Source organism: Boleophthalmus pectinirostris, unplaced genomic scaffold (assembly GCF_026225935.1).
Source record: "Boleophthalmus pectinirostris isolate CB_2022bp ecotype Guang Dong unplaced genomic scaffold, ASM2622593v1 HiC_scaffold_19, whole genome shotgun sequence".
In the NCBI taxonomy this organism is placed as follows: Eukaryota; Metazoa; Chordata; class Actinopteri; order Gobiiformes; family Gobiidae; genus Boleophthalmus; species Boleophthalmus pectinirostris.
Window position 1 is genome coordinate 9,306,495 of NW_026571140.1, and position 20,980 is coordinate 9,327,474.

General features: G+C 38.9%; 2 protein-coding genes across 3 annotated transcripts; one reads left to right on the top strand and one right to left on the bottom strand.

The window, feature by feature from the left end:
• Positions 1–228: 228 nt before the first annotated feature.
• On the bottom strand, positions 229–2,853 carry mthfs (5,10-methenyltetrahydrofolate synthetase (5-formyltetrahydrofolate cyclo-ligase)). Its single transcript, XM_020927449.2, has 3 exons — positions 2,721–2,853; positions 1,895–2,156; positions 229–712 (listed from the first exon to the last, which is right to left on the bottom strand). The coding sequence occupies exons 1-3, from the start codon at positions 2,841–2,843 to the stop codon at positions 477–479; spliced, it is 621 nt and encodes a 206-aa protein (XP_020783108.2). The 5' UTR covers positions 2,844–2,853; the 3' UTR covers positions 229–476.
• Positions 2,826–15,963, top strand: fah (fumarylacetoacetate hydrolase (fumarylacetoacetase)). Of its 2 annotated transcripts, none has more exons than XM_020927447.2 (15): positions 2,826–2,951; positions 3,603–3,714; positions 5,014–5,124; positions 5,533–5,654; positions 6,235–6,284; positions 6,381–6,471; positions 6,591–6,688; positions 7,236–7,288; positions 9,427–9,526; positions 10,498–10,628; positions 10,896–10,971; positions 13,170–13,216; positions 14,054–14,155; positions 15,015–15,132; positions 15,701–15,963. In XM_020927447.2, exons 2-15 carry the CDS (start codon positions 3,634–3,636, stop codon positions 15,775–15,777), a joined length of 1,257 nt encoding a protein of 418 aa, XP_020783106.2. In that variant the 5' UTR covers positions 2,826–2,951; positions 3,603–3,633; the 3' UTR covers positions 15,778–15,963. The 2 variants fall into 2 exon arrangements, with proteins under 2 accessions (XP_020783106.2, XP_020783107.2); XM_020927448.2 differs by having other exon boundaries at positions 2,853–2,967.
• The last annotated feature ends 5,017 nt before the right edge of the window (positions 15,964–20,980 follow it).

The window sequence follows — 20,980 nt, forward strand, 5'->3', positions numbered from 1 at the left end:
CTTATACTTGTTCTGATACAGCTCAAGATCATTCTAAAGACATTCAGGAAAGGTTCATGTCTGTCTTGTGAATGTGACTGTTAATATTGATACCTGGTAAAATCTAGTTTCTGTAGTAGTTTTAGTAATGATTAGTATTTGATTTGTGATACTTTTGATAACCCTACTTGCAAGATGTATAAAAAAAACACAATGAAATTTGAAAACACCAAAAAAATAAATAATAAATATGGCACATTTGATACATTTATTTGATATTCTATTTTCAAGACAATTACTTTACTCAATCACTTTAAGAAAATTACTTGAGGTAGAGTACATCTTTTGTGATCACTGCAGTACTCCTGTGTTTGGTGTGTCCACTGATTTGATGATTTTCATAATTACTTCATGTACAGTACATCTTTTGTGATCACTGCAGTACTCCTGTGTTTGGTGTGTCCACTGATTTGATGATTTCCATTAGCAGAGTTTTCTCACAGTGCCCCCTGCTGGTCGTCGTACAGCACCTCGTCTATCAGCACATCTCTCTGGTCCACGGGCACCTGCTCACACATCTGCTCCCTGTATGCCAGTGCGATGGTGTAGGGTTTGCCACGCGGGTGTGCCATGCAGCGCTCCAGGTACGTGTCGTAGAAGCCTTTACCTCGCCCCAGACGCCGCCCAGAGAGATCGAACCCAAGACCGGGCATCAGGATCAGGTCCAGACCGCCTGATCCACACAGAAAAGGCATACAAGAAGTTACAGTCATAAATAAGACAGAATATATGATTCAAAATCAAGTTAGAAATTTTTGCATTATGGCACTACTAGCAATACCATGTGCATATAAGTGTCTGCATGCAAATTCTACATTATGCACTCTGTGTTGCATGTTATAGTTTTGCCTGGAATTTCCACAATGTCACATTAAACTTATCCTACCTCCAAGGATATGTAGATACTTTTTAAAATGTTTTTCTGACTAAGAAAAAAAAGGACAGATACGTTTAATGCCATATGTACCATATTTTTCGGACTATAAGCCGCACTTTTTTTCATGGTCTGGGTGGTCCTGTGACTTATACTTCGGTGCGATTTATATATTAATATTTTCAAACTGAGAGCCACGATAGGGCACTCTAGGCTCGTGTATCAGTTTTCTGCACATGTCTCCTGCAGAAAAAAGCTACTGTCCTGCTGCAAGTAGTGAAATAGGCAGCAGAAAACGGTAATCGAGCAGCAGAAAGATAGTTTGGAGTGAGCGACTGGTAGGGACTGGCAGAAAGCGGGAATGGAGAACATAGCTTCACAGCAACCGGGAGGGTGCACCATGCAACTTTCCTGGAAGTCATTGGATGACAAAGCATGGACTTCAGTGACAACTGAAGTTGCATGGAGCTGCTCAGAAGTAACACAGAGGATAAAGAATTCAATGGATTCAATGGATTTAATGATCTGGAGTGAGACGAGAGTTTAGTAAACTTATGTTATGTTGTTTATGCTACTAGTTATCTGAATAATTGTTAATATGATACGTTAACATATTAACGCCTATTCAGCCTGTTGTTCTTTATTCTGTTGTTATTACTATAATTGCCTTTCAAGATAAAATGTCGATTCCAGGTCCCTGATTTTAGAAAATAAATTTCCCCCAAAAAGTGCGACTTATATATGTTTTTTTCTTCATTACGCATTTTTTGGCTGGTGCGACTTATACTCCGGAGCGACTTATAAAAATACGGTACATATAATGCACCTTAAAAAAAGATTTAAGAATTATTAATGAGCTAATAAACAAGCAATTATAGAATAGAAACTGTGAAAAATGTCAGCGTTCAATTGTGTTTCTTTATGACTGAAGTTCTGGCGCCATCTGCTGTCATAAGTAGGTATTACATTTGGCGCTCAGACCTGTGTCCAGAGCCTCCTCTCGCGCCTCGTCGTCCCCGGGCTGGCGGATGTTCCAGGAGGTGAGCGGTAGGTTGTGGATGTCCGCCTCGCAGCTCAGCCGCAGCATGTCCATGTGGCTGCTGGAGCGCTCGTACCGCGGGATGAAGCAGCTCTTCCCCGCCGCAAACATGTGCTTCAGGATGGAGTCCGTGCGCACCTCGTCGTCCATGCTCAGGAACACGGCAACGCGCTCACTAGACAGGTACTTAGGGTGAGACAGCAGCTGGACAGAAGACACAGGAGGGAGAGGAGGACATCAGGGCTCCTGCCACATGGACATTACTATTGCTCACTATAACTGTACAGTACGATAGAATACTAATAATAAGGGTGGGGATCGGATAATAACCTAAATTGAAGACTACATATTTATTATTATTCATGCTTACAATGAGGTCCATCTAACTCAGGGGTCTCCAGCCTGTAGCTCGGGAGGTAAGAGTAGCTCTCCACCCCCTTCTAAGTAAAGGATTTCTAAATTATACATACTGTGCTGAATGAATCAAATTTGATAAACTGACATTGTAAATAACTAACTTTGTGCACTCATAAAGGGATAATGATTTATGTTTTATAGGTATCTAACTGTTCCCCATCTAAGGCTTTCCTATATTCAGTTTCTTGTGACTGCTAAAATGAATATTTGGCATTTTCCCTTTGTAAAGGTAGCTCACAGGAAAAAAGTTAGGATACCCCTGATATAGCTGCAGAAGAGCAGAGTAAACAGACTGAAGTCCACAGCTCTCTGTACCCAGGAGTGGACATACAAATATAGCATGAGGCTTACTTTCTGACACACCGCCTGGGACTGTCGCTGTTTCTCTGGTTCGCTCAGAGCCGCGACCCGCTTCTTGATCTCTCTCCGGAGGCTCTGCTTCGCAGCGCGCACAGCTGCTGCTGCTGCTGCCATTGGCTCTGCTGCACAGTGTCCGGTCTGCTCCAGTGTGCCCAGAGGAACGCACCACGTCTCTGCCCGCACCGGGACGATCAGCAAGGCTACGTACCGCAGATCACCAGGGTAAAGCAAGGGTTAGGTAAACTTGTTAACCATTAGCCCTGCTAACTTCTATTTCTTCTTCTGTTTGTTTGGAGTAAGGCTAGTTTCAAAACGCAGCAGAATATTGCCATCTGCTGGCACTACAGGATTCATGCACTTGGCGGACAGTTGAGTTGATTCTAATGCACAATGAATAATGTGAATAAGTTGTGAATTTGATGTAGTGTGTGGCCACTGACCAGGTCAGCAGTCACCAAGTCGGACAATTTACAAATCAACCGCAAAAACATAAACCTTAATACTCCAAAATATTTTTGGGGGAATGTAAAGGTTAAACTTGGTGTTGATGGTAATTACTTTGGTTTGGAAAGTTACACCTCCAGAATTCATTAAAAATAAGGGTGCATTCACTCAGCCCTGCCCTCGTCTTAGTTTAGCCCTAGTCCAGTCCTTCTGTGAGGATAGCACCTCGTGTGCTCTCTGTCCAGTTGCTTTAAACCTCAGTGCCCCTCAGAGCAGGAGGGTGGCACTGTTTTGCTGAGTCACTGCGGGCTGGTTTGCATTAGTCCTATAGGGGTGGACCGTCAGGCTGCTCTGTGATTGGCTGAAAGCAGAGAGGCGGGCCTGTGCAAAGTCTGCTCCTCACATCTGGAAATGTTTCTCCTCACTCAGTGCCAGAGCCCGGAGAGGAGAGAGAGCAAACATGTCGTTCATCCAGGTACCTCCAGACAGTGACTTCTCCATCCACAACCTGCCCTATGGAGTCTTCTCTACGGCCAACTGTGTAAGTACTGTGCATGGACAGTTCTAGTCCAGCCGGGATCAGCGATGCTTAACGGTGCATTGTATAACTTATCTGGTCTAAGGCCCATCAAATGCTTTTCTTCATGGACATCTAATTGCTTTGTCTGGAATGTTTCACAGTATGGTATTAAAACTTTCTATCTTCATGGAGACCAAACCAGACCAAGTTACAGGTCAGATCTGTGGAGAGGTGATGCCGCTCACAGTCAGAATGCCTGTTTTTCTAGGTATTTTTAAGCAGAAAAATATGTATACTATAAAAATGTAATTAATAAATCTAAGGTACAGCTCTTTAGTGTTTGAGATCCAGTTATTAATATGTTTGGTTCATGTGCCATCACAGCATTCTAGAATTCCTGTAGTTTAAAACTTGGAGTACAAGTCAGAAATCTAAGGTGAAATTAGCTGTTTAAGTGTCAAATTTCAGATTTTGTGACCTGGCTTGTTTGTATGTTTCATATCTTGTTATTACTGAACCTATACATATGAAAAAAAAAATGACCACAAAGTTCAGTGTTTTTTTTAATAGCTTCAGTGGTGCCATTATTGAAAACCAAAGATGTGATTGTTGTCAGTTTGAAGGACTTTAAAGGTGCGTTATGAAACTTTTTGGTTGGGAAGTCCATCATCTGCTTGTTTCTATGGATATGTTATTGCTTTGTGTGGAATGTTCCACAGTATCAAACAGCTCTACCATTCATTTATTAAATCACAGGTGGTTTTATAACTCAAAAATACCTAGAAAAACAGCCATTCTGACTATGATCGTGGTTGCTTCTCCACAGATCTGACCTGTAAATTGGCAACTTTCTCTATGGAGAAAGGCATTTGATGAACCCCCCACCAGAAAAGTTAGACAATGCACCTTTAACATGGGTTTTGATTTTCGATATTTCTTTCAAAAACAAAGGGTCTCCCTTAGAGGCTCTTGTCTTCCGTTGGACAATTTGATTGTAGAATGCAAACATGAAGCATTTTAGTGTATTTCTAAATCACCCTCACACCACATTTATTCAGAGGCCAAGTGGGTGAAGTGTCCTGTCCAAAGAGTATGCACAGATAACTGAACCATCAGCCTACAGGTTTATGGGTGAACCATCTACCCACTGAGCCACTGTTGCTTTTTTTGATCTAGACTAGTGATTCCCAAAATCCTTCATAACATTCTTAACAACAATGTACGTGATTTACGTACAATTCAGCTCAAATATATGGATTGGTTACAGGCTCTTTTAATTAAGGATGTGATTTAAAACATTTTTTTATTTGTCTCCTACAGCCCAAACATCGTATTGGTGTTGCTATTGGCGACCAGATCCTGATCCTCAGTGTGATCAAGTCCCTTTTCCAAGGCCCAGTCATGTCTAAGCACCAGGATGTCTTTGAGCAGGTGAGCAGGTGTCCAAAATGCCCCCCTTCTCTGTGTGTGAGGGAGGGATAGTGTAATGTAAATCTGTCACGATAATTGTATATAATATAGTAATTACTGTATCTGAAAGCTGGATCAATGTACTTTGAGGATCAATATTTACTGTGTGTACAGTTTCTTTGCAATAATGGGGAGATTTTTGGTATTTTTGTTGCAATACGAAAATATTTGAGCTGTAGAAGGTTGAAAAAGTCATTTACTGTGGTGAATTAGTTTCATTTTGCTGTTTATTTGTTGCAGCTCATGTCTTTTATGGCATAAAATTGTTTCAAAATGACCATTTATCATAGTATATCAATGTAGCAATATATCAGGCTTTGAAATCTGTTAATGTGACACGCCTAGTGTAATGGCTTCTTCTGTTCACAGGAGACACTCAATGCCTTCATGTCCCTGGGTCACGAGGCCTGGAGGGAGACCAGGAGGACACTGCAGACACTGCTCTCGGCCAATCACAGCACTTTGAGGGACGACTGCGAGCTGCGAGCCAGGTCAGTAAATGATGGACAGTCTATATCACAACATATCTGTGAGTTTCAAGTGATGGCAGTGGTCCTCCATTGCCATAGCAACTACACCCAAAGCCCAAGAATATAAACAATGAGCATAGTAGAATTGAGAACAGTTAATATCATCTCTGTTACTCAAATCAGACTTCAGTCTGAGCTTTATTTAAACACAATCTGAGCAGAAAATCTGACTGATTGGAACTACAACAGGGAGGCTGATATTTATTTATTTATTTTCTCTCACACATAAAATTAACGATCACAAGTAAACAGTTTCTCAGTTTGTCACTCTCACCTTAACAGGACCATGGACACTTGTTTTAATCACAGGTTGTGGTTTAAATCCATTGTGTATTTTTTTTTTTTTTTTTTGAGTTTTTGGTGCACTGTGGTAACTCCTAAACATTCTACCATTAGAGATACATGTGATGTCACTGCAAATTATCAATATTCAATTACAGTTTTCCCTTTTTGAATGGGAGCAGGACTATTTCTGTGAATAGATAAATAATTAATACAAACAGAACAAAATTGAGTTCTGATAAGTTTTATTTGTCTGCAGAGCGTTCATTCCCCAGAGCACTGCCACCATGCACCTCCCAGCACACATCGGTGAGTACCTCTGCTCTGTCCACTCTGTCCGCACTCATCAGTCCAGCAGTTTCATTATCTGTATTGATTGGTCTTGGCTCTGTCACATCTCTCCAGGGGACTACACAGACTTCTACTCCTCCCGAGACCATGCCACCAACGTGGGGATCATGTTCCGAGGGAAAGAAAACGCGCTCATGCCAAACTGGTGCATTTTACCACTGTTTTTATTTGAGTCACTGATTGGGAATATCTCAAAAGAAAATCAATGAATCTTATACTGATGTCCTGAATGTTATCTCACTGTATATTTTTCTTGTGTTGTAGGCTGCGGTTGCCAGTGGGGTACCACGGCAGAGCCTCTTCGGTTGTGGTGTCTGGGACCCCCCTGCGGCGCCCCTCAGGACAAATGAGACCAGACCAGAGTAAGTGCAGTGTTACATATTATCTAAAATAAACTTTTATGAGATTGTAACCATGTTCTAATGATGTTCCATCAGCATTACCTTACTCAATTTTATTTATAATTTATGCATGTTTGATTAATCGTATATTATTCTGCATTTGAGGCTTGAGTGCTCAGATCATTTCTGTTTTCACCTATCTCCTATCCCGCACACAACTAAATTCAGACTCTGGGTCCTATGTAAAGTTCAGAAATGCCACATAGACATTTTTCAAAATTAAAAATACATTATTAAGGTGTTTTAAACTATTCCACAGTTTATAATGAGCAAAGTTATCTACCTATCTATGTTTTCATATGAAGTAATGGAAAAAAGCATGATATCTCTATGTTGTCTCATGCAACATTCAATTAAAAGTCATAAATCTTGGTTTACAAATTGTTATTTCAGATTTAGACATGGTTTAACCCATAATTTGTAGTGCACGCATTACCTGACTAAGGGTTAGTATGCAATGAAGTGTGTAAGGAGTGCATTGCTCTGACTGTAGCTGTGACTGTTTCAGGTAAACCTCCAGTGTTTGGACCGTCCAAGCAGCTGGACATCGAGCTGGAGATGGTGCGTACACAACACTTTTACACTGAATTACTTATCAGCTGTAGTTTTTGATTCCATTTTACACTATCTTATTATATTATTCAGTACTATTGCCTAACATAAATTTCATAGCCTTTTAATCAGTGCAATTCAAAAAGAAGTAGTTACATTTCTTCTTCCAATGTCTGAATTCTGCTTCAGAATACATGCCTTTAAAAACAGAAGATTGGCTGTGGATCTGTCCATTAAAAAGACTCAAGATGATCACTGACAATTATAATGACTGAATCTTGATCTAGATTACAACTGATAAACTATACAGCCCTATGGAACTCAACAATAACCGCCCTCTTCCCGATTCCAGAAGGAGATTTCCCGTTCATTTTTCTCATGCACCTTCTGAAAAAACTGTGTAGTAAAAGTTTGAAGCTTGCTCGGGGTTAATCAGCTATGGGGTAACTAATGATAACAAGACCTATACTTTTATTTAAGATCTGTTTCTGAAACTATAAACCACAAAATTATTAAAACATTTCACCAAATCTTGCATTTTAAACTGCATTTCTAACTTAAAACAAGCGCCTTCCAGATATTATAGCATGCAGCTGCTAAGCCTCCATGTTGGCTTTTAACTAGTAGTATTAATATACTTTTTTTTCTCTGGGAAGTCCAAAGGAAAAATGAATGCAAAATTTACTTCTGGAACCAGAGCAAGAGATCACTGCTGAGGTGCATAAGACAGCACCAAAAAATATACATGTATCCTAATAATCCAAAGTATTGGTCGAGCAGTTGTCTAATGACCAGAATTGTGTCAGTTCAAATGCTGCATCTGCCTTTTCATATGCTGTTGTAGTCATCACGCCTGTTTGTCAGCTGAGGCTTTTTCACACTGAACAAGAGTAATACTAACAACTAATGGTGCGTTCAAGGCCACTGGTGATATTTCCTTCACCAGCGGAAACCGGTGGGAGCTGTTTTTTTTTTTTTGGTCGAATCATTTCATAACTGTTAACTATAGCAACCATAATGTTGAGGGCTGAAACCTGTTTAAATTTCACAATAGTTGTGATTAGACAAATAAAAAGATGACACCTTTATTTATTTGTTTATTGTCTCTGCATTTTGGATTGGATTTGGGGTGCTAATGACATAGATGGAGGGATTCTGTTTTAGAACTCATTGCTACATCCTGTATTTTTTACGTTTACATTTCTTTATTTTACAGTTTAGCATTCACCATATTGTTTACATATGAGTTATTGAAATGAGGACAAGTAAAGGTAGGTTATTAAAAAAAAGTACCTAGAACTGAAATTAGGTCCTTATATGTGAAAACTTCTTGTAGTGATTTCTGGGCCCATTGTTGCCATAGAAAGTAGTTTAGCACCACCAAGTGTGGAGAGTGAATTAATAATAGACTACTGAAAATGTGCTTTGAGTAGCTTGTCAAGTGCAATATAAATCTGAGACATTATTATTCTCACAGTTCACTTTGTTCCTGGGCAAGTGAACAGAATTCTGAGTAGAATCTTTTGGCAGTTACGCCCTTTAAACACTGAGAAATCTTATAATAAAGTTGCACTATGCTCAGATGTAATTGCTTTCCCTACAAGTGCAACAGTATGACATTAAACTTCTTGTGTATATTCACTGACTTGTGAAAAGGGTCACCTCTTCACAGATCTGGCTTATAACTTGATCTGATGGTATCACCTGCTTGTGTCCGTACATTGTGAAATATAAGTTAAAAGCCATACTGTGGAACTTTCCATACAGGATCACCGGGACCATTATCAATGAAATGTCTAAAAAATATATAAACAATAAAAGTGGATAATTGAATAGTATTTGTTAGATAATAGTACACTGCAGTTTATAGAACATTTTTTCTTAAAGTGCTGACATTTTTAAAAAGAGTAATTATTAAAGCTGAACTATGTAACTTTTCTGGTGGAGGGGCGGTCACCTGCTTGACTATATTGTTTTCCTTTGAACACTCCCCACTGTGGTATTAAACCTATTCAATTATAGGTGTTTTTATTGCTCAAATATACCTTGAAGTCTGCAGTCTGGAAGATACTTGTTAGGTAATTTATTCTTTATGTTGTGTGATTTTACGACCTCTGCCCCCCCCGTCTTGTGTCCTCTGTCCACAGGCCTTCTTTGTGGGTGAGGGGAACCGTCTGGGAGAGCCCATCCCTGTGGAGAAAGCCCATGAACATATCTTTGGCATGGTCCTGATGAATGACTGGAGCGGTATGTACCTTTATATAACACACAGGACACATCATTCCAAGGACTGTGGGAGGGCATTCTGTGCAATGCAATGATTAAAGGTGCATTGTGTAACTTTTCTGGTGGAGGGCACATCGAATGCTTTTCTCCATGGAGATGTTATTGCTTTGGCTGCAATGTTTCACAGTATGGCATTAAACCTTTATATCTTCATGGAGACCAAATAAGACCAAGCTACAGGTCAGATCTGTGGAGAGGCTCACTATCAGAATGACATTTTTTTGGTATTTCTGAGCTATGAAACCACCTGTAATTGATTGAATGTAAGGTAGAGCTGTTTAATGTCATACTGTGGAACATTCCAGGCAGAGCAATTACATATTGCAATGTAATGTGGGCATTCGCCCACTGATCTGAAGGTTGGAGGTTCAAATCCAGCTCTCAACATAAAACATCACAGGTTGAGTGGTCAGATCCACTGACCCACAGGTTGGCTGGTGTGATTCCAGCTCCCACAGATGGATGCTGTCATTGTGTCCTTGGGCAATATACTTAACCCACCTTGCCCAGTGTCTGCGTACACTGGTGTGTGAATGGGTGAGTGGTTCCTTGTTGTAAAGCGCTTTGAGTGCCTTAAAGGTAGAAAAGCGCTATAGAAAAATGTGACCATTTACCATTTTTTCGTAATAGTAGATTTTTGAACCTGCACTAATACGTGTAATTGAGCATTATTCTGTTGTATTCTATCATATGAGTACAGCAGAAGTCCCACTCGTCCCAGTGCACAGCTGTCTCACATCTCTGTTTCTGACACTCTAGTAAAATACATGATACTGCATCACCTGCTCTGACTGATCCGAGCTCAGAGAATATGCAGATTAAATATCATTCAGTTTATATAAAATAATGATATAAAATGCTGCTAAAATGTTAAAAAGTAACTAGAAGCTAGTAATCTATCTATTGTTGTAAAGCTGTCCCCTGTCTTCCAGCGCGGGATATCCAGGCATGGGAGTATGTTCCTCTGGGCCCGTTCTTGGGAAAGAACTTTGGCACCACCATCTCACCATGGGTGGTCCCCATGGAGGCACTCATGCCCTTTGCAGAGCCTAACGCAGTCCAGGTACAACCCCTTCTCCTCAGGTCCTGTAGGTCTACAGGAGGGTCTGACTCTGGATCTACAATAGAGTCTGATCCAGGTCTGACTGTGGATCTACAACAGGGTCTGATCCAGGTCTGACTGTGGATCTACAACAGGGTCTGATCCAGGTCTGACTGTGGATCTACAACAGAGTCTGATCCAGGTCTAATTCTGGACCTACAACAGGGTCTAATCCTGATTGTGAGTCTACAGGAGGGTCTAGGTCTGACTGTGCTGCTGTCATTTCAGGACCCAGAGCCCCTTCCTTACCTCCAGCACCAAGATCCATACACCTTCAACATCAACCTGTTTGTGGCTATCAAAGGTGGGTTGACCTTAGTGGAGATAATGTGCAAAACTGATGTGATTTGACTAATTTAAAAAAAACTTTAAATTCCGTCATACTTCTTTAGGTATGTTTGGATTTTTCTCTATTTATTTTATTTTGTCAACCACTAAAATAAAACTATCAAACTCAGAGACATGTAAAATTTTAGAAGAAAGCTGTAAGCTCTTATTTTCAAAACATTCTGGGGTGAATCAGAATCAGTTTGTACTCAAAGCCCACAAATAACAAAATGGCCAGACAGGTTCACAAAAGTTTAATATGACTTTTATGTGAATTGTACCTGGCCTTTTTAACTTTTAACAAGTCCCTATATCTCCTTTTTATTGTTTTGGGCTTCTGATTTGTCATAGGAATTGTCAAAACCCAACAACTCTGCTGTCTTTGAGTCCATACCTCTCAATAGCACCTTTTCTCGTGTCTATGACCAAAAAGAAAAAAAAAATCCAGATAAGATATAATGAGAGTAATTCAGACTAGACAGAGTCTACAGAGCCTCAGCTTCACAAAGAGCCCAGCCACTTGTTTGTACTCCAAACAGAAACAGCTTCAGTTTGAACAGAGATAAATTTTAGTCAGGCTTTTTAGGTCAAATCAGTCGGATTGTTAAGAAGTTTATATTATATAAGTGAACCATCAAAACAGAGTAGGTGGGGGCCACACCATGCCAGGGTGGTGCCAGGTTCTGTCTGATCACCAACAATTAATATTTACACTAGGGCTTAACAATATATCTCAATCGAAACTATATTGCAGGGACCCATATTTTAAAAGCCACAAACCTTTGCAACTCAAGTCAATAGACATTTTTCATAAATCACAAAACAAAGGTGGATCTGACCATTACTGAACATTAATGAGGATATTTTATTGTTAACTGAGTGATCGTGTCTCTCTGAACAATTAGAATTACTCAAGTTTTAAACAATGAAAAACAGTAATTGAACCAGCAATAAAAGGGATCCGTACTGTAAGTCGTATATTTGGACATTTAATGTAGCCCATTTCTTTTTCTTTTCAACATTCAATTGAACCAGCAATACTGGAACAAAATAGCCAATAAAATAATTACAAAAAGATTAGAAATTATACAAAATATGTCTTAACATTTCAACATGTGTCAGAACTGTATGTTGCAGACCTACATGCAAATGGTTTAGACCTCTACAAACATGTTCTGAAATCCATGGGTTTCTTGTATTAATTTATCTGTTCAGATTACAACCTTCACTCAAATGTTGTCAAAGGAGCACTGCACAACTTTTCTGTTGGAGGCCTGCTTATCTCCATGGAGTTGTTATTGCTTTGCCTGGAATGTTCCATGGTATGACATTGAATATCCCCATCTTGCATTTATTCATTATGGGTGTTTTTGTTGCTCAAAAATACAATAATTCTTTCTGTCTTTCTGTGAATAGCAGCACCTCTCCACAGATCTGAATTGTACTGTAGAACTGTGGAAAGCAAAGCAAAGCAATAACTAGGCAAAGCAATAACGTTTCCATGGAGAGAAGCTGGTGGCAGACGCTCCACTAGCAATGTTACCCCGTGCACCTTTAATGCTGGCTGGACTTGCGCACACAGAAGATAATCCTACTTTTTAACGAGGAACTTTTTAAACATGAATTGCAAATATAAACACATTCACAATACTTCTTTGTTTTTGCCCTCAAATCATGCATTCTTTTACACAAGCAATTTGAGTGAAGTACCTTGCCCAAATACATGGCAACAATTTAAATTCATTCACACGTGTTTGAGTAATCCTGCTAAAACAGACCATCACAAAAGCCATTTATCACTCCTGCACTCAAATAGTGCTTGTTCAGACAGCAGATGTTTTTCAATCACAGATCATCCCCAGTGCTGCCAGGAGATTTATTCTTTGGGATCTTTGCCAATGTAAAGATGCCAAAAGTATGGTAATAGGCTGAAATAATGCATTAGCTTTAGTAAATTGTCCTGCACGATGCCTAAGGAGATTCATCACAGGACAATATAGGCCCCGTGCCAATTCACAAAGGTTTGTTGAATGTCTCTCCCTGCCCTGCTCTTCACCCCTGTTTCAACCTCATATTTGTCGAATAAATAACTTTTAGTAGATTCCACAAACACAAGAACTTTATTTTTAGCTGAATGATTACACACAAAGTACTCTAATAGTGTGTACTCTGCAGGAGAGGGCATGGTGCAGGCTTCAACCATCTGTCGGTCCAACTTCAAGGTCAGTACATTGTCTTCACTGTGACTTTGTATGTAGTAGTTGTCAATTCTTCTATTATAGGTGCACTATGAAACTTTTCTGGTGAGGGGTCCACCATCTGCTTGTCTTCATGGAGATGTTATCGCTTTGTGTGAAATGCCCCACAGTATGGCATTAAAGTTATCCGTCTTGCATTTATTCAATTGCAGGTTGCTGAAAATACTAAAAACAGTCATCCTTACTGTTTAGTGGGCTTGCTTCTCCACAGTTATGACTTGTAACTCAGTCTCGTGGCATTACTTACTTGTCTTCATGAAGAGTTTAAAGCATTATTATTCTTTTTGAATATTTATTTACAGTTTAGTAGTACTGAACTATAACGTAAGTTTGAAAGTTTTGAATAATCGCAAGTAAATACAGAGCAGTGGGGTTATACACTGGGTTATATGGTTAAAATTTATAAAAGTCTATTTTTATTTTACTTAAATTCTTGCCAGGGTTCCAGAATAGATGCACTTCTTCCATACTTAACAATGACGTTAGTCTCGTCTAGAAGGGTATGATTGACAGGTTGATTAGTCAGTCAGGGATAAACATGCTCCGTCTGTATCAAAACAAAAATGACTACTTACGTGGAAGAAAGAAGATATGTGTCACTGAAATAAACAAATCTGACTGCATGATTATGTTTGGTTCTGACTTGAGACACGACGGAGTGCGTGGGGACCAGAGTGTATAAAAAATACAAGAGATATTGTGTCATTGAGGATTTGACAGGGAACTTTAATGCCATACAATTCAGGCAGAGCAATGACATCTCCATAGAGACAAATAACCTTGTGTCTTCTGTTTGACTAGTTCATGTACTGGACCATGAAGCAGCAGCTGGCCCACCACACAGTGAATGGCTGTAACTTGCGTCCTGGAGACTTGCTGGCCTCAGGCACCATCAGCGGCCCGGTCAGTACTCTACACATGTACCTCATCTGTACTCAAGTAAGAGTATTAGTACTATACATATATTCCTCAGGTTAAAATAAATATAGAAAATAGTGAAAATGCTATGATGAGTAGTGGGACTAAACTCCTCCCACAACCACATTTCAAATAGAGCTGCTAAACTGGAAAGTTAACAGGTGCCCACACTTCAAACTCCGCCCCTTCAGCCAGGTCTGTGTAATCTGAAACATTTGGCAGTAATCAAGTCATGTGTGATGTCACATAGTACTTAAAATTAACAGGAGGCAGCACACAGTTTTTGACTGTTTTTGATCAGAAGGATGCAGATGTACCTGAGCTGCACTAAAATGGCCAAAAAAATGACTAAGAACAGTAGATAATGCTATTAAAACGCCATACTTAAAAGTTTAGTGTTTAGTTCCCTTCTATGTAAAGTTTAGATTTTTTATTTATTTTTTTATTTTTTTAAGTTTTCAGGTAATTGGGCAGATAAAACTTCAAATACTGCTCAATTTTTGATTAAATTCAAACTGCAATCGATAAGTGTCTGAGATATTTAAAAAATATATACATATATATATATATATACAGAAATTAATGCAATATTGACAATATAAGATATATTGTTACTTTTTATTGTTACTTTTTGGTGGACTTAAACCAGTGAGAAAAGTAACTGACTTACTTACCTGCATCAAAAATATAACTCAACTATAAGTTATTATACTGTAATAATTCTAAAAGATGCTCTAATAAATGTACCTTCTATATCTCACCTGTACACACTCAGGTGTACATGCAGTAGTTTTGGGTACTTTTAGGCAGCATGTTGACAGTGTTTGTCTGTATTGTGCTGTAGGAGCCTGAGAGCTTCGGGTCCATGCTGGAGCTGTCCTGGAGGGGCTCAAAGACCATCGACCTGGGAGGAGGAGAGAGCCGCACATTCCTGAAGGACGGAGATGAGGTCATCATCACAGGTCAGCCCTACTGCAAACCCCCCATGACCTTTAACCTATGACCTTATTCACACCGCCTGTAGTGCAGACTGCAACAGTGTTTCAAAACTGTGTACTTGTGGCATAGTATTGTCATATAGGCCTACCACATTTTCTGGTGGAATGTTCATAGTTTGTGTGATCTGACATTATACGACCATCTTGCATTTATTCAATTGCAGTTAAAAAATGCTGTGCTTGACTCCATGGAGATGAATATGTTTAATGGCATACTGTGGAAATTTTCATGCAAAGCAATAACATCTCCATGGAGATTATCAGGTGACTTTACACCTGATTTCTGTCAGATAAAACTTGTGAAAATGACAGAGATTTTACAAAACAATGTGGCAAGACATATGTATTTTTACACTGTTTATATCTGTTATGAGATCACATGAACATAAATTATACATCTGAACTGTATAAGTCACACATTCGGTTGGTAATAACTTGACTTATAGCGAGTATTACACTGAAACATATGAGACTTGAGTACATTTTGTTCCCAACGTGCATGAGTACTCCAGCTGTGTTGTGTTATGTGCAGGCTACTGTCAGGGCCCCGGGCACAGAGTGGGCTTTGGCTCCTGCTCCGGGGTTATTCTTCCGGCTCTACAGCGCTAAATCTACCTCACAACAACACCTCCAAACTAGAGAGCAGATCGGAGAGCAGAGGACCAGAGCGGAGAGCAGAGGACCAACGCAGAGGAGTCGACCACTAACGGCTGTCTCACATTCAAATGTTACTGCTGTTTGACAATCAGTGTTACTGAAGTTTGATACAAATTTATAATAAAACATGTATTTTTATTTCTTTGTGTGTCACCTCTTTGTAAACTCTTGTGTAGATGTGAGGAAAGGTGGATCCCATTCCAAGCAACTGTCAGCTAAGGGAGCATTGCATATAATAATGGGACACAGACTGGATTAAAGGGCAAGTATAAAAACAACACATTCTTATCTTAGACTGTATAAAGAAATGGACTAAGTGAGTGTGACGTCACCCATAGCGTCAAATGAACCTCATCAAGGCTAGCAGTTATGGGGCAAATTTGGAGTCGAGTTCCATTTTATGAATAGGAATTTATTTGCAGACAAAATAGTGAAATGAAAATACCAAGATCATGTAGAGTGCGTTAATATGAACATTTTAAGACCAAAATGAGGAGCCTGACAGCAGCAGTTTTAGAGAGAGGGGCTGTGTTTTTTTCAGTACAAAGTGAACTGGAAGCTGAGTCAATGGTCACGCCCATTATCACTTCCTATCTTGAACATGGCGACTCGGGCATTAGCTATGATTTTAATGAACTTTTGCAGATGGACAGGTTCATATATTATGTATTATATATTTGTCGTGTACCCCCCCTCGGCCACAGGAGAGCTCACCCGGGTGGGGTAAAAAGATGAAGGTTTTGGCGTAAATTCCATTAAAGGGCTCCTGACATTCAGATGAAGATGTTCATGATGCCTTATTTTAGTAAATGGATAACTGTTAGAGCATTAGAGATTAAGAGTGATTAATTTAGATGATAGAGGTATTTTTGTGACCTATGTTAGCCTAAGATACTTGTTTTGTTTCGTTTTAATCTGATTTGTTTCTTTTACTTTGATTTGTTTAAATTCTTTCAACTTAATTTCTAGGTTTGGGTTGTTTTGCATTAATTTTTGTAATCATTATGTTTGTGTAAGGACTTTCTGTTCTTTTGACAGTTGACCTTTGACACTGATGCACGAACCCTATGTGTTATGCGGCGCGTGGGAGGCCTGTAGACAATGCGGGTGCGAGCTTCCTGCTCCTTCGACAGAGCGAGGTGGCAGTAACTTCACACTTGGCTGGGGGAGGAGCGTTGGGGGCTAGAATGGTGAAGATTGTGGTTTCTGAGAAGTGTTGCCTGTACTTGGAAATGTGTTCTATGTGTGACGTACTGATCACTTTGCATATACCTGGGTGGAGCCCTGTGACCCTATATAAATATTGAAAATTCTGCATAATGATGAGATCCTGATTTTGGTTGGCATTGGCCCTCCGGCTGTAACTCGGCTTACGAGGTCAAGATCTCTAATTCGGACTAGGCTGTGCTTTATAGCTTTCCTGGTCACAGGGTAATTTCTCCAAAAGGGTACTTGCAAAGTGATTTGTCCTAATTATTTTTGTATGAGCTTTCTGGTAAAAATAGTGGCTACGGAGTGAGTTGGTTATAAGTGCTCTGTCGTGAGCACTCTGGGCCTAAAAACCCTGAGTGATCACGAGTATGAAGAGTGACCACCAGTCACTTGCGTGGTGCGTTAAACAATAAAAAGCAGACAAATAAGACAAAGACAAATCACTTGTTGGAATCTTTTGTTGAGTCTTTTCCCTTAATTATTATACATATATATTTACCACGAGCAAGTCAAGTCATCCTAGGTGAGTTACTTACAAAAATGCAATGTTTTTGATGCAAAGCTAAATTTGGTTAAAGGTTTTGAGGCACTGCTAAGGATAAATTAATATTTGCAATGTTTTTGGTATAAAACAAAATCTGGTTAAATTCTTTGAGGCACTGTCAAAAATGTGTTTTGGGCAAATGTTGTCAGATAGAGTATAGAGCATTTCATAGAGTGGTTTCTAAAGCTAAGTGAAGTTGTAAGTGTTCCCCAGGTGATACTTTAAGAGTTGTTAAAGTTACCTGTATGGTGTTTCTTAAAGTTAAATGATCTTTTTGAGTGTAGTCAGATATTTACCTTGTGTTATCGAAGTTAAACGATAATTTTTGAGTGTAGTAAATGATATTTTTGAGTATGCATTGTGGTTTTAAAGCTATGTGATATTTTTGAGTGTAGTCAGAGTTATTTGCATTGTGTCTTTAAAGCTGAGTGATTTTCTGAGGGTTATTACAGTGACTAGAAAAAAGGTAGTGAGGCCCAGGCTGCGTAATTTAGCCCTGGTCCTTTCAACAATATTATATCAGCAATTTAGACTTAATACATGTTGCAGGTCTCAGAAAAAAGGATATTGTTCATGTATCATGAACAAGTATCACGTATCATGTAATTTGACTACACTAACCTGGCTGGTCTTGTTTGCTTATGTTTACAGACCTGTCACTTAGTACACATGTCTGCCCTCTCTCATCATGCTTTTGTATAGTATGAGATATTATTTTATTACTTTGCCATATGAAGTTACTGCTCAGTGTGTTCCTTGTTTCTACATATCCTGTGTAAAACCTAATCCCCACAGACACCTGAGTCAGTATCGGGAGCCAGAGCCCACAGCACCATAGCAATAACATCAGCACCATGGTTAAAGACATCCGCGTCTACGGAGATGACAGCTGTTTGATATGCATTACAGCGCTCCATCATGAGCATTGTACAGAGGATCAGAGCTGACCTTGAAAGCCCAGTGGACCTGAGTGAGCTGCATACGTCCTTGTGAAAGACCAGAGAGCAGATCTGAGGAGCATTCACACACACAGCAATGAGACACAGATTTGCTTTTATTCTTGTGTTCACATATACTAGTACAACAGATGCAGGCATTATTCTTAAAGTGCACATGACAGGTTTTCATGTTTTTCTAAGTATGTCTTGATTTTGAGGGACTGTACCTATAGTAAATATATTAGTTAAGGGACCAATTGAGGAAAAAAAGTTTGAAAAAATGTGCAAAAAAAACTAAAGCAAAACAAAACGGAGGTAGCAGTGAGTTTTACCTTTGTCATAAACTCTGAAAATTCCATCCAAATTTCAGCAATTTAAGTATAAGGAATACATTTTGCTGACATATTAAAGACTGATGTAAAGAAGATCTATTGCACTTGTCTCTGCTGTACAGTTAGAATCTATGACACCCATGGGTCATAATGTTATCATTTGCACATTTTAAATCGCATTATCAATCTAAAACGACTTCATAAAAGAAACAAGTGCACAGACTTCCGCTTTTAAAAACTGAGGTGCCCAATGGGAGCTGATGACCCCATAAATGTCATCACAACAATGAGTCGGCAAGTTCTATGGATAGCTTTAGAGCATGCAGTATTTTTTGTCATTTGTACCAAAATGACTATGCGACACCCAAAGTAAAATTGGGGGGTTTGGGTGTATGCGGAGAAAACAGGAGATGACTGGCAAAATGGCATCTTGAAAATAAGCAATAAAAAATTACTCAAATATGCACAAATCACTCCAGATACAACTTTGGGTGAGTAACTGGTGAGGGGAAACAGCTATAACAAGGATATAAGCTCGGAAAAGTCAATTTTGCATAATAGGTCTTTAACAAAATAAAAGTGATGTCATTATTTTTTATATGTCTAACCATAACTAATGTATAATTTTTGTTTACACTATGGTTGTAGGACTGGAACTACCTCTATGTGCATCATATTTGCTACTCTTGTCCAACCACAAAGTAAAATTATAAATGTTACAAAATTTTACAAAAATAGAAAACACAAAGTAAGATTTTTAGTACAATCTTAAATATAATGATGCTCACTAAGTTTTGGTGAAATGAGTAGTCTAACCTCTCATGTGCACTTTAAGTTATTATTGCATCAATAAGATACTTTTTACCAATTACATTACCACAACTTGAGACATACTTCATTGCATTCAGTCGCATAATACTGGTGTGCAAATATTTTATAGAGAAGACCATTTAAAGGTATTGTGCTAAAACAACCCTCTGTCAGTGAACTTATAGGCACTTCAGAACATGCATTTCACAATCATTCTATAAAGTGTGAAGTTTTACCATGGATGCCTTCAGTGTCATACATAATTATGCTCTAATGGACGTGAGAAGAATTTAGTTTTTACTGTATTCATAAATTAATGTCTATATAATATCTGAATGACAGTACATATTCATCTGTGTTATCTATGTATAATACACATCTCTTGTGGGTCCATCACCTGCTTGTTTCTATGAATATGTCATACTGTGAAACATTCCAGACAAACCATTCTCCCTGGGTGCAACATCTCCATGGAGACAAGCAGATGGACCCTTCACTAGAAAACTTGCTTAATGCACCTTTAAAGTGTATATGACACTTTTTCAAATTATTATTTTGTTTGTATTTGTGGGTCTAAGAAAGAACTCACCAAATATCATCATGTCACCAAAACAATATTATTCCACCCAAAATGCAGAGACAACTTATTGAAATAAATAAATAAAACAAAACAACTAAGGAAGATGTAGAGCTAAATCTTAAATGTAAGTCTGTTAAATTAATAAAATGTGCAGCTTAATCTGCCTTATGCACTTCAAATTATTAATCTTAACCACAGAAGTAGCATTGTGTCTTGATGTGCTCTGCTGCACTGTGCAGTGTTTTGCTTTATAAAGTTGATGTTGGCTGGTCTTGGACCAGCTTAAACTTATATACTGTAGATAGTAAAGGGACTTTGCATTGTGCTGCTCTCTGGAGGAATGTGGATTTGTGCCAGACTCTATGGCACCTGGATCTATGGCTTTGGACCAGGACTGTCTCCTCTCCACCAGGTTCAACGTCAGGGCTCACATGTGAAAGAACGATTAATACTAATAGCTAATAACTACTGATTCTCTTTATAGTGCTCTTCATACTTTGGGTCAGTTTGCTCTCATAATGTATAAAGGTTCACCTGGAATAACACTGACTAATCAACACTTAAGGACATACTGGGAAAAAAAACAATAATAATCAGGCATCTCAAAATGCATTTTTACACTTTCAATTGTACTTAAAGCCACAGTATGCAACTAGCAATGTTTTAGCCAAAAAAAAAAAAAAAAGCATATTTTAGTTTTTTGTTTTGCCTCCACAAACCTGCCTCTTACTTGGCCTGG

Bases quoted from the DNA above. Each gene is read 5' to 3' on its own strand.
- mthfs (XM_020927449.2), bottom strand. From the start codon at position 2,843: ATGGCAGCAGCAGCAGCAGCTGTGCGCGCTGCGAAGCAGAGCCTCCGG. The intron at 2,157-2,720 runs GTAAGCCTCATG...TCTTCTGTCCAG, and splicing joins CCCAGGCGGTGTGTCAGAAA to CTGCTGTCTCACCCTAAGTA. The intron at 713-1,894 runs GTCTGAGCGCCA...TGTGTGGATCAG, and splicing joins AGAGGAGGCTCTGGACACAG to GCGGTCTGGACCTGATCCTG.
- fah (XM_020927447.2), top strand. From the start codon at position 3,634: ATGTCGTTCATCCAGGTACCTCCAGACAGTGACTTCTCCATCCACAAC. The intron at 9,527-10,497 runs GTATGTACCTTT...CCTGTCTTCCAG, and splicing joins CCTGATGAATGACTGGAGCG to CGCGGGATATCCAGGCATGG. The intron at 14,156-15,014 runs GTCAGTACTCTA...ATTGTGCTGTAG, and splicing joins CAGGCACCATCAGCGGCCCG to GAGCCTGAGAGCTTCGGGTC.